The 17,200-nt window shown below is 46.0% G+C and overlaps 1 protein-coding gene across 3 annotated transcripts in view; it reads left to right on the top strand.

Annotated features, from left to right (window-relative positions):
- CAPN3 (calpain 3) overlaps positions 1–16,806 on the top strand; it is a 73,730-nt gene extending 56,924 nt beyond the window's left edge. For all 3 annotated transcript variants that reach the window (XM_073348627.1, XM_073348626.1, XM_073348625.1), the window contains 3 exons: positions 828–944; positions 11,570–11,628; positions 14,332–16,806. In XM_073348627.1, coding sequence (XP_073204728.1) covers positions 828–944; positions 11,570–11,628; positions 14,332–14,358 — 203 coding nt within the window. In that variant the 3' untranslated portion in view covers positions 14,359–16,806. The remainder of the gene's footprint in view (positions 1–827; positions 945–11,569; positions 11,629–14,331) is intronic.
- Positions 16,807–17,200: the final 394 nt, after the last annotated feature.

The following is a 17,200-nucleotide window of genomic DNA, read 5'->3' as shown; positions in this document are numbered from 1 at the left end:
AGCTATATTTCGGTTTTGGCAAAACCTCAATCATCAAATTTTGGTTTTCCAAGGACAAATAAAAACAAACTACACCTGGGTTTTGATTTACATGCTGCAGGAATACGGTACATTTTACAGGTTTCTCATTCTTGCTAGTAAAATTCTTAGCCTAAAATAATATTCTTTGTTCTTTAAATAATTCTCCTAAACTAGGAGAGGAATAAAAATGTAAAATAAACTCTAAACCCATGCTTAATATTGAAAGCCCACATATTCTGTGTGACTATGCATGTAACCAGCCCCAAGCAATGCCCAGATTCATATAAATGCCTCTGATAAGCCAATCTGCTGCACTGGTTGACTAACTGCACATTCCTATACAGTATGTAGATGGGTAATATTGAGGCTGGAGTTTGTATGTTTTAGTCATTTATTTTTTGCCACTGTACAGGTTTATTGTTGTAACACCTACTTTCCTCACTGATCCCTATCTGAGTTTTTGTTACTCCAGCCCCTTATTTCATCAGATCTAAATTAGATTTTAAACTCTTTGTGGCAAGGACCTTCTCTTCACAGTGATAATGGGAGGTAATGAGCACGCTTTTGGCCACTTGAAAACAGTCATTTCAAAATGTTGTTTCCTTTTAAGATAGTAACCTGACACAATAAAGCTTCCTGCATTTTTATTTTTCTTGGGTCACTCAGCTTGGACCTTTGGTATATGCTTAGGCCCAGGAACTGATGACTACATACAAAGCTTTTCCTCAGTGTCAGTCTGGTACCAGAACTGTGCCAAGAGCTGAAGGACAGCTGTTTTTGTTTTTTCTGTTTTTCTTCCTTCTCAGGATTCTGCCTCAACAAGCAGCTCTACGACATCATTACAATGCGCTATGCTGACAGAAACATGAACATTGACTTTGACAGTTTTATCTGCTGCTTTGTGCGACTGGAAGGAATGTTCAGTAAGTGCCTGTCTAATTTTTACTGTACTTCTTCGTGTGCTATCCCTCTCTCACACAGGAGCACATGGGTCGTCCCTGGCAAAAAGTGCTCTAAAGCACTGAAAGCTTAATATCAGTGGCCATTATGAAAATTAGTTGATTTCAGTGATGAACATCCTCTATTCTGCAGTGCTTCTCTCGTGTTGTAAGCTATGAGTCTCAGGCTCTGTAAGCTCCTTCACAGCAGCAACTGTTTTATATTCATTAGTAGGGTGACCAGATGTCCCATTTTTAAAGGGACAGTCCCTTATTTAAGCCTTCCTGCAGGTGTCCTGACTTTTTCTTAAAAACAGGCAAATTGTCCTGCATTTTCTGCCTCCACCCATCAGTACCAGTGGGTCCTGCTGCTGGCCAGATCCCTGCTCACCAGCCACCCAGGGGGAGGTTCAGTGGCTGATGATGGGGGGTGGGTGTGCAAGGCTGGTGGCGGGGCGAAGCTGCAGTGCATGGGGTCGGCTGCTTCCCCTGGTGGTCCATCAGCGCAGCCCCCCCTGCATGCCAGCTCATGGCTAGCAGGGCCCCGTTTCCAGCCAATGCTGGCTGCATGCCGCGGCAGCTGATAAGTACTGGCAGGCACCAGGGTGCAGCTGGTTACATGTCGCCTCTGCTGCCCACCCATCGGCCTTTTACGTATGCCTCCTCTCGCTGTCCTCTCCCTGCTTTGCCCCTTCACCTCCTAGCCCCACTGCTCCTCTGTATCCCTCCCACCCCAGCAGGGCACATCCCACTCCCAGTGCTGTGAGGAGAACCAGCCCCTGGTCAGAGTGCTCAGCTCATCAATAGCCTGGCCAGCAGGCTCCTTCCTCCCCACAGTGCCTCTGGCTTGGGTGGTGCCCCAGGAAAGCCCAAGCTGCTCCGCCCCCTAGGCACCCTCCCCTGCTGAGCCACCTCCCTGGCTGGTTCGCCCCTGCAGTCAGGTTCCCTGGGCCCTGGTGCACAATGCATCCTTAACCCCTTTGTGCCTGCCTGTAGCTGGGGGACAGGAGGCAGCTGGGTTATGTCGGTGGCCAGCAGCAGCCTGGAGGTATTAGCTGCCTTTCGACACTGTGCGGGCAGGAAGGGGCAAACTGCACTGTGCGGGGCAGGGGGAAAGGGGAGAGGAAGAGATGAGCTCTGCAAAGACACAGGCCAGGTCATCCCTTCCTCCTCTCCTCCCCTGCGGCTGGAAGCAGCTCCTGTCCCTTCCATCCCACACAATGCCAAAAGGCTGCTGCTGGCCATATTCTGGTGTGAACCCTGGCAGAAATTGGGGGGAAGCATGTGACCCCACCTGCTCCCCCTCCACATGTTGCCTCAGGAAGACACAGCACCAGGTACTGGGAGAGGCGGGTCCGTCCCAGGACCCCAGCCGGGCATGGAGGGTGGAGAGCACCAGACAGGGAGGGTCAGGTTGGTTGGTCACCCCCACCCCCCTGCCCCTGTGCGAGAGAAGGGTATGTGTGTGTTGGGGGGGGGGGAGAGTAGGGGTGTGTGTGTCACCTCTTTCCCAGTGAACACTAAAGCCTTAAAGATAAAAAGGTAAAGAAGAAGAATTCAGCTATACAGTATTTCTTTTTAATTGGGGTTCCGTCACCTTGATGTTAATTTGAACATTTATACTGCATAGTTCTGACTCATTGTCATGAACTTACTTGAATACAAGTAATTTTACCAGGTGTCCCATATTCAGCATAGGGAAATATGGTCACCCTATTCATTAGTGCTCCAGCAATGTAAGATTCCCATAAATAAAGCTACTATTGAAGGCTATTTGGTAGCTACAACTGGAGTGAAATGCAGCTGCTTAATATCATTAGCCATAGGGAGCAGAGTTTTTCAGCATCTTCACTTCTCTTTCTTTCCAGCTGCATATATTATTTGAGTACGTTATTATTGGGTATTTCCTCTCACTCCTGTGTGCCACAGTAGCATGGTCATTCTTGCTTATAACGAACTGGCCCTGTATAAATCCAGCTACTAAAGGCAGAAGGGCCCTCAACTATGCATTTTGCTTCCCTCACTGCTCTGACCATTTCAATCCGTTGTATGCCGTGTGAGACTGATATATTATCTCAGTGTTTCACTTGAGGATGTGATTATGGGGTTATATGTGAGGTAGGTCAGCGTGTTGTTTTAATAATTTCACATATGGGCTCAAGGACTATATGACATGACAGGCACAGTTTATAAACCCAAAAGAAAATAACAGGTTTCAGAGGAGCAGCCGTATTAGTCTGTATTCGCAAAAAGAAAAGGAGTACTTGTGGCACCTTAGAGTCTAACAAATTTATTTGAGCATAAGCTTTCGTGAGCTACAGCTCACATCATCGGATGTATTCAGTGGAAAATACAGTGGGGAGATTTATATACATAGAGAACATGAAGCAATGGGTGTTACCATACACACTGTAGCCAGAGTGATCACTTAAGGTGAGCTATTACCAGCCGGAGAGCGGGGGGCGGGGACCTTTTGTAGTGATAATCAAGGTGGGCCATTTCCAGCAGTTGACAAGAACATCTCAGGAACAGTGGGGGATGGAGGGGGGGAATAAACATGGGGAAATAGTTTACTTTTTGTAATGACCCATCCACTCCCAGTCTCTATTCAAGCCTAAGTTAATTGTATCCAGTTGCAAATTAATTCCAATTCAGCAGTCTCTTGTTGGAGTCTGTTTTTGAAGTTTTTTTGTTGAAGAATTGCAACTTTTACGTCTGTAATCGAGTGACCAAAGAGATTGAAGTGTTCTCCGACTGGTTTTTGAATGTTATAATTCTTGACGTCTGATTTGTGTCCATTTATTCTTTTACATAGAGACTGTCCAGTTTGACCAATGTATGTGGCAGAGGGGCATTGCTGGCACATGACGGCATATATCACATTGGTAGATGTGCAGGTGAATGAGCTCTGATAGTGTGGCTGATGTGATTAGGCCCTATGATGGTGTCCCCTGAATAGATATGTGGAGACAGTTGGCAATGGGCTTTGTTGCAAGGATAGGTTCCTGGGTTAGTGGTTCTGTTGTGTGGTTGCTGGGTGAGTATTTGCTTCAGGTTGGGGGGCTGTCTGTAAGCAAGGACTGGCCTGTCTCCCAAGATCTGTGAGAGTGATGGGTCGTCCTTCAGGATAGGTTGTAGATCCTTGATGATGCGTTGGAGAGGTTTTAGTTGGGGGCTGAAGGTGATGACTAGTGGCGTTCTGTTATTTTCTTTGTTGGGCCTGTCCTGTAGTAGGTAACTTTTGGGTACTCTTCTGGCTCTGTCAATCTGTTTCTTCACTTCAGCAGGTGGATATTGTAGTTGTAAGAATGTTTGATAGAGATCTTGTAGGTGTTTGTCTCTGTCTGAGGGTATGTCTACACTACCGAATAAGGTCGAATTTATAGAAGTTGGTTTTTTAGAAATCGGTTTTATATATTCGAGTGTGTGTCCCCCCACAGAAAATGCTGTAAGTGCATTAAGTGCATTAACTCGGCGGAGCGCTTCCACAGTACCGAGGCTAGAGTCGACTTCCGGAGCGTTGCACTGTGGATAACTATCCCACAGTTCCCGCAGTCTCCGCTGCCCATTGGAATTCTGGGTTGAGATCCCAATGCCTGATGGGGCTAAAACATTGTCGTGGGTGGTTCTGGGTACATATCATCAGGCCCCCCTTCCCTCCCTCCCTCCGTGAAAGCAAGGGCAGACAATCGTTTTGCGCCTTTTTTCCTGAGTTTCCTGTTCAGACACCATACCACGGCAGATATACCACGGCATATCATGGAGCCCGCTCAGGTAACTGTCACCGTATGTCTCCTGGGTGCTGGCAGACGCGGTACGGCATTGCTACACAGTAGCAGCAACCCATTGCCTTGTGGCAGCAGACGGTGCAGTACGACTGGTAGCCATCCTCGTCGTGTCCGAGGTGCTCCTGGCCACGTCGGCTGGGAGCGCCTGGACAGACATGGGCGCAGGGACTAAATTTGGAGTGACTTGACCAGGTCATTCTCTTTAGTCCTGCAGTCAGTCCTATTGAACCGTCTTATGGTGAGCAGGCAGGCGATACGGATTGCTAGCAGTCATATTGTACCATCTTCTGCCGGGCAGGCAAGAGATGAGGATGGCTAGCAGTCCTACTGTACCATCTTCTGCCGAGCAGCCATGAGATGTGGATGACATGCAGTCCTTCTGCACCGTCTGCTGCCAGCCAAAGATGTAAAAGATAGATGGAGTGGATCAAAACAAGAAATAGACCAGATTTGTTTTGTACTCATTTGCTTCCCCCCTCCCCTGTCTAGGGGACTCATTCCTCTAGGTCACACTGCAGTCACTCACAGAGAAGGTGCAGCGAGGTAAATCTAGCCATGTATCAATCAGAGGCCAGGCTAACCTCCTTGTTCCAATAAGAACAATAATTTAGGTGCACCATTTCTTATTGGAACCCTCCGTGAAGTCCTGCCTGAAATACTCCTTGATGTAAAGCCATCCCCTTTGTTGATTTTAGCTCCCTGAAGCCAACCCTATAAGCCGTGTCGTCAGTCGCTCCTCCCTCATTCAGAGCAATGGCAGACAATCGTTCCGCGCCTTTTTTCTGTGCGGACGCCATACCAAGGCAAGCATGGAGGCCGCTCAGCTCACTTTGGCAATTAGGAGCACATTAAACACCACACGCATTATCCAGCAGTATATGCAGCACCAGAACCTGGCAAAGCGATACCGGGCGAGGAGGCGACGTCAGCGCGGTCACGTGAGTGATCAGGACATGGACACAGATTTCTCTGAAAGCATGGGCCCTGCCAATGCATGCATCATGGTGCTAATGGGGCAGGTTCATGCTGTGGAACGCCGATTCTGGGCTCGGGAAACAAGCACAGACTGGTGGGACCGCATAGCGTTGCAGGTCTGAGACGATTCCCAGTGGCTGCGAAACTTTCGCATGCGTAAGGACACTTTCATGGAACTTTGTGACTTGCTTTCCCCTGCCCTGAGGCGCATGAATACCAAGATGAGAGCAGCCCTCACAGTTGAGAAGTGAGTGGCGATCGCCCTGTGGAAACTTGCAACGCCAGACAGCTACCGGTCAGTTGGGAATCAATTTGGAGTGGGCAAATCTACTGTTGGGGCTGCTGTGATGCAAGTAGCCCACGCAATCAAAGATCTGCTGATATCAAGGGTAGTGACCCTGGGAAATGTGCAGGTCATAGTGGATGGCTTTGCTGCAATGGGCTTCCCTAACTGTGGTGGGGCCATAGACGGAACCCGTATCCCTATCTTGGCACCGGAGCACCAAGCTGCCGAGTACATAAACCGCAAGGGGTACTTTTCGATAGTGCTGCAAGCTCTGGTGGATCACAAGGGACGTTTCACCAACATCAACGTGGGATGGCCGGGAAAGGTACATGACGCTCGCATCTTCAGGAACTCTGGTCTGTTTCAAAAGCTGCAGGAAGGGACTTTATTCCCAGACCAGAAAATAACTGTTGGGGATGTTGAAATGCCTATATGTATCCTTGAGGACCCAGCCTACCCCTTAATGCCATGGCTCATGAAGCCGTACACAGGCAGCCTGGACAGTAGTCAGGAGCTGTTCAACTACAGGCTGAGCAAGTGCAGAATGGTGATAGAATGTGCATTTGGACGTTTAAAGGCGCGCTGGCGCAGTTTACTGACTCGCTTAGACCTCAGCGAAACCAATATTCCCACTGTTATTACTGTGTGCTCCACAATATCTGTGAGAGTAAGGGAGAGACGTTTATGGCGGGGTGGGAGGTTGAGGCAAATCACCTGGTTGCTGGTTACGCGCAGCCAGACACCAGGGCAGTTAGAAGAGCACAGGAGGGCGTGGTACGCATCAGAGAAGCTTTGAAAACCAGTTTCATGACTGGCCAGGCTACGGTGTGAAAGTTCTGTTTGTTTCTCCTTGATGAAACCCCCCGCCCCTTGGTTCATTCTACTTCCCTGTAAGCTAACCACCATCCCCTCCTCCCTCCGATCACTGCTTGCAGAGGCAATAAAGTCATTGTTGCTTCACATTCATGCATTCTTTATTCATTCATCACACAAATAGGGGGATGACTACCAAGGTAGCCCAGGAGGGGTGGTGGAGGAGGGAAGGAAAATGCCACACAGCACTTTAAAAGTTTACAACTTTAAAATTTATTGAATGCCAGCCTTCTTTTTTTGGGGGGCAATCCTCTGTGGCGGAGTGGCTGGTTGGCCAGTGGCCCCCCCACCACGTTCTTGGGCGTCTGGGTGAGGAGGCTATGGAACTTGGGGAGGAGGGCGGTTGGTTACACAGGGGCTGTAGTGGGAGTCTGTGCTCCAGCTGCCTTTGCTGCAGCTCAACCATACACTGGAGCATACTGATTTGGTCCTCCAGCAGCCTGAGCATTGAATCCTGCCTCCTCTCATCACGCTGCCGCCACATTTGAGCTTCAGCCCTGTCTTCAGCCCGCCACCTCTCCTCCCGGTCATTTTGTGCTTTCCTGCACTCTGACATTATTTGCCTCCACGCATTCGTCTGTGCTCTGTCAGTGTGGGAGGACAGCATGAGCTTGGAGAACATTTCATCACGAGTGCATTTTTTTTTCTTTCTAATCTTCACTAGCCTCTGGGAAGGAGAAGATCCTGTGATCATTGAAACACATGCAGCTGGTGGAGAAAAAAAAGGGACAGCGGTATTTAAAAAGACATTTTATAAAACAGTGGCTACACTCTTTCAGGGTAAACTTGCTGTTAACATTACATACATAGCACATGTGCTTTCGTTACAAGGTCGCATTTTGCCTCCCCCCACTGCATGGCTACCCCCTCAACCCTCCCCCCTCCCTGTGGCTAACAGCGGGAAACATTTCTGTTTAGCCACAGGCAAACAGCCCAGCAGGAATGGGTTCCTCTGAGTGTCCCCTGAAGAAAAGCAGTCTATTTCAACCAGGTGACCATGAATTATATCTCACTCTCCTGAGGATAACACAGAGAGATAAAGAACGGATGTTGTTTAAATGCCAGCAAACATACACTGAAATGCTTTGTTGTACAATGATTCCCGAGTACATGTTACTGGCCTGGAGTGGTAAAGTGTCCTACCATGAAGGACGCAATAAGGCTGCCCTCCCCAGAAACCTTTTGCAAAGGCTTTGGGAGTACATCCAGGAGAGCCGCGAATGCCAGGGCAAAGTAATCCTTTCACATGCTTGCTTTTAAACCATGTATAGTATTTTAAAAGGTACACTCACCAGAGGTCCCTTCTCCGCCTGCTGGGTCCAGGAGGCAGCCTTGGGTGGGTTCGGGGGGTACTGGCTCCAGGTCCAGGGTGAGAAACAGTTCCTGGGTGTCGGGAAAACCAGTTTCTCCGCTTGCTTGCTGTGAGCTATCTACAACCTTCTCCTCCTCCTCCTCCTCCTCATCTTCTTCGTCCCCAAAACCTGCTTCCGTATTGCCTCCATCTCCATTGAAGGAGTCAAACAACACGGCTGGGGTAGTGGTGGCTGAACCCCCTAAAATGGCATGCAGCTCATCATAGAAGTGGCACGTTTGGGGCTCTGACCCGGAGTGGCCGTTCGCCTCTCTGGTTTTCTGGTAGGCTTGCCTCAGCTCCTTCAGTTTCACGCGGCACTGCTTCGGGTCCCTGTTATGGCCTCTGTCCTTCATGCCCAGGGAGATTTTGACAAAGGTTTTGGCATTTCGAAAACTGGAACGGAGTTCCGATAGCACGGATTCCTCTCCCCATACAGTGATCAGATCCCGTACCTCCCGTTCGGTCCATGCTGGAGCTCGTTTGCGATTCTGGGACTCCATCATGGTCACCTCTGCTGATGAGCTCTGCATGGTCACCTGCAGCTTGCCACGCTGGCCAAACAGGAAATGAGATTCAAAAGTTCGCGGTTCTTTTCCTGTCTACCTGGCCAGTGCATCTGAGTTGAGAGTGCTGTCCAGAGCGGTCACAATGGAGCACTCTGGGATAGCTCCCGGAGGCCAATACCATTGAATTGTATCCACAGTACCCCAAATTCGAGGCGGCAAGGCCGATTTAAGCGCTAATCCACTTGTCAGGGGTGGAGTAAGGAAATCGATTTTAAGAGCCCTTTAAGTCGAAATAAAGGGCTTCATCGTGTGGACGGGTGCAGGTTTACATTGATTTAATGCTGCTAAATTCGACCTAAAGTCCTAGTGTAGACCAGGGCTGAGGGGTTGGAGCAAATGCAGTTGTATCGTAGAGTTTGGTTGTAGAAAATGGATCATGTGGTGTGGTCTGGGTGAAAGCTGGAGGCATGTAGGTAGGAATAGGGGTCAGTAGGTTTCCGGTATAGGGCGGTGTTTATGTGACCATCGCTTATTAGCACCGTAGTGTCCAGGAAGTGGATCTCTTGTGTGGACTGGTCCAGGCTGAGGTTGATGGTGGGATGGAAATTGTTGAAATCATGGTGGAATTCCTCAAGGGATTCTTTTCCATGGGTCCAGATGATGATGATGTCATCAATGTAGCGCAAGTAGAGTAGGGGCATTAGGGGACGAGAGCTGAGGAAGTATTGTTCTAAGTCAGCCATAAAAATGTTGGCATACTGTGGGGCCATGCAGGTACCCATAGCAGTGCTGCTGATTTGAAGGTATACATTGTCCCCAAATGTGAAATAGTTATGGGTGAGGACAAAGTCACAAAAGTTCAGCCACCAGGTTTGTCGTGACATTACTGGGGATACTGTTCCTGACGGCTTGTAGTCCATCTTTGTGTGGAATGTTGGTGTAGAGGGCTTCTACATCCATAGTGGCCAGGATGGTGTTTTCAGAAAGATCACCAATGGATTGTAGTTTCCATAGGAAGTCAGTAGTGTCTCGAAGATAGCTGGGAGTGCTGGTAGCGTAGGGCCTGAGGAGGGAGTCTACATAGCCAGACAATCCTGCTGTCAGGGTCAATGCCTGAGATGATGGGGCGTCCAGGATTTCCAGGTTTATGGATCTTGGGTAGCAGATAGAATACCTCAGGTCGGGGTTCCAGCGGTGTGTCTGTGTGGATTTGTTCTTGTGCTTTTTCAGGGAGTTTCTTGAGCAAATGCTGTAGTTTCTTTTGGTAACCCTCAGTGGGATCGGAGGGTTATGGCTTGTAGAAAGTGGTGTTGGAGAGTTGCCCAGAAGCCTCTTGTTCATATTCCGACCTATTCATGATGATGACAGCACCTTCTTTGTCAGCCTTTTTGATTATGATGTCAGAGTTGTTTCTGAGGCTGTGGATGGCATTGTGTTCTGTACGGCTGAGGTTATGGGGCAAGCTATGCTGCTTTTCCACAATTTCAGCCCATGCACGTCGGTGGAAGCACTCTATGTAGAAGTCCAGTCTGTTGTTTCGACCTTCAGGAGGAGTCCACCCAGAATCCTTCTTTTTGTAGTCTTGGTAGGAAGGTCTCTGTGGGTTAGTATGCTGTTCAGAGGTGTGTTGGAAATATTCCTTGAGTCGGAGACGTCGAAAATAGGATTCTAGGTCACCACAGAACTGTATCATGTTCGTGGGGGTGGAGGGGCAGAAGGAGAGGCTCCGAAATAGGACAGATTCTTCTGCTGGGCTAAGAGTATAGTTGGATAGATTAACAATATTGCTGGGTGGGTTAAGGGAACCATTGTTGTGGCCCCTTGTGACATGTAGTAGTTTAGATAGTTTAGTGTGCTTCTCTACAAAAGAAAAAGGAAAGTGTGTGTTGTAAATGGCTTGTCTAGTTTTTGTAAAGTCCAGCCACGAGGAAGTTTGTGTGGAAGGTTGGTTTTTTATGAGAGTATCCATTTTTGAGAGCTCATTCTTAATCTTTCCCTGTTTGCTGTAGAGGATGTTGATCAGGTGATTCCGCAGTTTCTTTGAGAGCGTGTGGCACAAGCTGTCAGCATAGTCTGTGTGGTATGTAGGTTGTAATGGATTTTTTACCTTCAGTCCTTTTGGTACGATGGCCATCTGTTTGCATTTGGAAAGGAAGATGATGTCTGTCTGTATCTGTATGAGTTTTTTCATGAAGTTGATAGATTTCCACTCCATACGGCTAAATTCAGTGCCTTACATAATGACAGGTTTCAGAGTAGCAGCCTTGTTAGTCTGTATTCGCAAAAAGAAAAGGAGGACTTGTGGCACCTTAGAGACTAACCAATTTATTTGAGCATAAGCTTTCGTGAGCTACAGCTCACTTCGTCCAATGCATTAGCTCATGAAAGCTTATGCTCAAATAAATTGGTTAGTCTCTAAGGTGCCACAAGTACTCCTTTTCTTTTTGTGAATACAGATTAACACGTCTGCTACTCTGAAACCTGTCACCTTAAATGATCACTCTGGTTACAGTGTGTATGGTAACACCCATTGTTTTATGTTCTCTATGTATATAAATCTGCCAACTGTATTTTCCACTGAATGCACCCGATGAAGTGAGCTGTAGCTCACGAAAGCTTGTGCTCTAAAAGAAAATAAGTAACTGTGCCTTGTTGACTACAGCTGAGGAACAACAAAGCAGGGACACTTAACAAGCCCAGTAGCTGAATAACTATCAGCACAATTCTATACAACAGATTGGGACTGTAGTTGGTTTGTTATACACAGGATGGTCTTCACTTTGTCCATAATAATTGTATGTACTTTGTATTGATTTATCTTTCCTTAGGGGCATTCCACGCCTTTGATAAAGATGGAGATGGTATCATTAAACTCAACGTCTTGGAGGTAAATAATTTTACTCAGGTATTTTTCTTGGGTTACGGTCAGGTTGATCAATTTTGTTCTTACTCTTTGTCACCCTTACGCTTAAGGGAGTCTTGTCAGAGTTAAGCTAACATTACTGTCTAAATGGTAAGATAAGAGACTCCATAACGTCTGCTCGAGAGTTTGCTACTGCTATCAATTTTATTTGGAAGATGCTCAGATACACAGTGACGTATGGCAATATAAAACCATTTGATGGATAAGCTAAATTAGACAATCAGATTGCAACCCAAATCTCTTACAATTTGTCATTTAAAGTGCATCCAAGAACTTTAGAAATTTATGAAACAATTTAAAACTAAAAACACCATTTAAAATATTTTGGACAATAATCTCCTACTCCTACCCTAAGGTAGTGCCTCTCCCTAGTTCTCAAATAAGCCCTCACCTTTATGGCATATGTACTTTTAAAAAGTTCAGCTGACAGGCTCGGTGTTCCATAGTTTAATATGTGTCCGCTGTCTTAAATGACTTGGAGAGAAAATGGAAATATATCCAAGGAACAAGGAAGGGTGAGAAAGGTGGCTAAACCTGCAATGTTTATCACCTTACATCTCAGGTGAGGCTTATTGTACTATGGTTACAAAGCTCTGATATATCTTTTTACAGTGTATACCCTGGAGTGGAGGCAAAATGAAAGGTTAGACCCTATCAAGGATTTAACTAGATACAGAAGAAAAAAATGTGGCAGAGAAACTTTGCCTATGACAGCTCTTCTTCATCTAAGTGTATACATTTAAACAGCCTTAAGTTTTATTTTATCCCAGGACAGTTAACTGTTACACCTTTATGTAGAGTAGGTCAAAAAAAGTTATAGTGCAGTTACTCTAAGGACTTTTAAGAGCCTGCCTGACAGCATGGTTTCAGTTTAAGCTTCTGGCTTGAAACACATAGACTCCCAATAATTACTGTCTCAGATGGTGGCAGGGTGAATTTAGCCCTTCATCCTTTAATGGTATGTAAAGTGAGGTCCATGCGTTCTTACTCCATGCAAGGCATTTGGGTAAGATTAAAAAAAAAAAAAATAGGGATCCACTGAGACTTTGCCTTAAGAGGGGTGTGTGAGCAAGTAGCATGGGACAAAATTCAGACCATTGCCACTGCCCACAATGCTGCATAACATAGTGAGCGTTCCTATTGGGTACCGGGAACCAGGAGGGCACAAGTCTGCCCATTGCTAAAAGACGCTTCTCCTGCCTTAGGGGAGGATCCACAAGGTCTAGGAACTCAAGTAATTATGGGGGACAACCAAAAATGTAACCGGGCAAGTGTGAAGGTCAAAGGGTCAAACAAAGGGAATCGAAGGGGGACACCGAGCGGAGAACCCTGGACAGCGCCCACTGCTCCTTGAAGGTGTCAAGGGAGCCAGCGGATGCTGCCCAGAGGAACTCCGCCCGGACGCATGAACGGAGGGAGGACTGGAAATAGGCCCCACAGTCGGAAAGAACCTCCTTAGCCAACGTCCTCTCCATGGTGATGTAGTGAGTGTTAGCAGGCGGCTATCCTCCAGCTCCAGGAATGGCTGCATTTCAGTGGCTCCAGCCGTCTTCTATACCTTTTATGAATTATTTTGGGGTTGAAAGCTGCTACCTACCTATAAATATATCCCATTTACACTACTTCATTTTATAACCCTGTTTTTGATTTAAATTGTGAGGGGAAGGAGGTGGGGGATGCACTCTACTCTTGGTTTTGGAAGTCACCAGCATACTGTGTGCAACTGTAATCTCTCATTCCCAGTCTTGATATCACCATAGAACCATCTAAAATGCATTTGTCTTCCTCTCTTTTGGGTTCCTGGGGAGACAGATGGGCCTAGTGGGGATCAGAAACTGCTATGTAATGAGGGTCCAGCCAAATGGGCCAGATATAAGCATGATTCTCTAGGGCATGGGCCTAAATCTAGTCCCACTATTATTTGGAATTCATGTATTTATGAGCCCTTCTAGAAGTGGTTGCTATCACAGGGCATGTTTAGGGGAAGGAGTCAGGCTCCAAAGAATGCTCTCCTCACCTCAAATTGGCATTTTTGGGAGGGGGTGGTGGTGGTGGTGGTGTGAGTTACCAAATCCCTGTCCACACTGCTAGAAATTCAGCTGTTGTCAGGGAGCCAGAAAACCAGTTAACTCCTTTGCCTTCCCATCTGTGCATTTACATCACGAAATTCTTGTTGCAGTTCCATATAAGCAGCTGGCCTTGGGAACACCACATGGGGGAAAAGCAGCCAGTCCCAAAGGAACAGCAGATATGTGGATAAAAAGTGAAAGGACGGGGGCTACTTCAACTATGTGTAATGATGAACTATCTGAACATTATTAGATGGCTGGCTAGTGGGGCAGAGTCAGGAGAGGGCCATACCCATGAAAGGGCAATTGCTGAGAGCGAATCTTGGTGTGGAGAGGAACTAGGCTATAATCACCACCAACCACAAGAGAGATTCTGCAGACCATGCCAAAGTCATAATCATCGAACTTCTTATTTTAAAATGTGGGGGTATCTCTGAGCAGTTTCATGTTACAGTTCATAGAAACAAGACCTGGCAGTAACTGAAGTATCATCAGTTCTGAGTTTTGTTGCGTGACTGATGAGAATGGCAATGGTCTACTGTTCTCCAGTCACGTTGAAATCACTTCTGTTGCTACTTAACTTTCACTCTTCTTTCAGTGGCTGCAGCTCACCATGTATGCTTAAATCAACCTGGCCTCCCTTTCCTTGTGCATGAACGCTGTCCACAACGCTCAGGACTTCTGTTGGAAGCAACCAGCCACGTTTACCTCAGAATATGAAGGACTTCCCAACACAGCTGCCTCCCCTGCTAGGAGCCAAAGAGCAAAGAACAATGGTTACCTAAGGCAACTTGCACGTTCCAATGCTAAACTCGAAGAAGGCACAATATAAAAATAGGTGGCCATACCCTTTAGCAAAGTGACTGGAGCTCACTACCTAAAAACTAATATATTAATGCCCCCCTGGTATTTTAGTTTTGCAACAAAGGTTTAACTTAAAAATGCTGACCTTTGGTCATCAATGGCATGGTAAGGTTACCCTCAGTCACTCCCCACACAATGCACATGCCTTTCCAATACTACACTGGCATAGGGAAAATATTTTCCCTACCTCTCCATAGCTATAATTCCAAATCAACAGTTAGTCCTTATGCAGGACGACAGCTGTAGCTAAACTGTGACTCATAGGCACCACTGCCATCTTCTCACTCTTCAGTTCCTCTGTTCTAATTCTGGTTTCAGCATTGCTAGGGCTGCTTCTTTACAACAGTGTACCCAACCATAAATCACACTCATCCTGGTTTTTCCATGTGCTGAACCATCTAGTATTTTTCATATCATGTCTCAGTGGGCCAGTGTTGATGTTGTACAAGAACATAAGTAATGAAGACATTATGGATATGTCTACAATGCAATAGAATGTGAATAAATAAATGTTTTCTTAACATGGACGATCTACATGGATTAAAACAGCAGTGAAGACACTGCCGTGTGGCTTTTAACTTGAGTTAGCAGCTCAAATTCAAGGCAGTGGGGTAGCCTGGGGCTCAACTCCAGCTGTTCACCTGAGTTAAAAGGTGCATTGCTGTGTCTTCACTGCTATTTTAACCCATGTAGATAATCTAGGTTAACACCACAGTCTCCCTGCCCCCCCCCCTTTTTTTTTGGAAGCGTAGATGTACCTTGTGTGAAAACAAGACAATTAAATGAGGCACCAACAAAATATGAGTTTAACTCCCCTCCATTTTCAATGGGAACTGAGTGACTAACTCCCTTAATCTCTTCTGAAAATCTCACCTGTAAATACCTTGTGATTTATGACTAAGATGCCTTACGACTCTCTAGAACAGACACACCCTTCTACTCCACAAACAAGGGAGTACTTCCTGTTATTTTATACATTGCCCCATTGTGTACCATTGTATTATTTTAAACCCTTCCTCAACAGCCTGAGATAACGCTATCAGTGGAACTGAGTCCAGCAACTAATTGCAAGTTTGCCTAGCTCCCATCTCACATGGAAACTGCACCCTTCAGCTTTTAAGCTTACAAAACTGCACTTTAATTCAAGCAACTTCTGGTCTTTTACAGTCTCAACGTTGTTTTTACAAAAGTCAGTCTGTGAATGTAAGTTTTATCTGACATACTAGTATTAATCTAGAACTCTACAGTATCAACTGTTTGTTCCTCATACCGGCCTAGAGCGTTAGCTTTGGATCTGTACTACAGTTTATAAAGCAGCCTTAGTCTTAGCACTGAGTTGTCAGATGGAAAGGAGCTTCCATGATTTGAAGCTCTTTTAAAAAGGGCAATTTGTCAATTACTTAGCATCAACTTACTCTGTTGTCTTGAGGTGTGTCCCCCACCGCCTCCCATTTGCATTGGCTTGTGGGTTTAAGTTAAACAGAGAGAAAAAGCAAGCTTATCAGAAACCTCAAACTCCTTTCTCCAAAGAGATGAAAGGCCAGAAACATTAGGATTAGCTATGTGCATAGCTACTACTGGAATCAGCTAAGTGGGAGGCTTCTGTGATTGACAGTATGCCCAAGATGGAGATTTAAAAAGAGAAACTACTTCTTTGCAACCCTAAAACCCACTTTTACCGTTTGTTGATCTTGGAAGGTACTCCAAGTCCATTTATAAACTAAGAGGTTCCTAGGTGTCTTCATTAAATGTGACTATTTTGGGAAAAAAAGAATTTGGTGCAGTTCAGTTCTAAAAGAGTTCTAACTTATGCACTCTAATAAATACTTGTGCTTGTGGTTTGATTCGTTGTCTTTTTTGCAGGAATGAAGAGGCAAAATGAAAGACTGGAAAGTGCTTAATTATGCTGTACACAGGATGCCTTGAGGCTACTTATATGACAAACATGTTGGGTTTTTATATTGATTTCCCTCTGACTTAAAGGCATCTGTAAATTAACCCTTTAAAGTCAACATATAAAGTCTCCAGAACACATAGATGGAGCAAAACAGAGAAAAAACAAGACATTAGGCTTTGTCATGATTACAGTGTCCGTTTATGTGATGTGGTATCAGTATTCATGAACAAATCATGAACTCTTGGATACAGCAGAACAGAGCCACCAGAACATTTTAATAGAATTAGCCCAAAAATGTGGTGTGCATTCAACCATGGCAGAGGTTCCGGGGGGGGGGGGGCAGGGGGGGAGAAGAATGTTAAGCTTCTGATATTCTCAGACACTGAAAAATATTTTAAGTTATGAAAATAATACTGAGATGTGCCATGCAAGCAATTTACTCCCTTAGAATTACTCCTAAGAAGAAATTAGAGACTCTAAATAACTAGATATTAAGCCAGGCATGTTTCAGGCAGTCACACTCCTTATTGCACCACATGCTGCCTTGATATAGCAGGATTCTCAAAATAATAGTGCCACAATATGCAAGAGCAGAAAGAGGTGCATGTTGGAGGAATGTGTGTTAGTCCAACTTCCAATTTAGGGGCTTCTGGAGATCAGTCTGATTTTTATGGGCATGAATGATTTCTCCACATCATTCAGCCAA

The sequence above is a fragment of the Lepidochelys kempii genome, chromosome 6 (genome assembly GCF_965140265.1).
Source record: "Lepidochelys kempii isolate rLepKem1 chromosome 6, rLepKem1.hap2, whole genome shotgun sequence".
NCBI classification, from domain to species: Eukaryota; Metazoa; Chordata; order Testudines; family Cheloniidae; genus Lepidochelys; species Lepidochelys kempii.
This window is presented reverse-complemented; position numbering and strand designations above follow the sequence as displayed.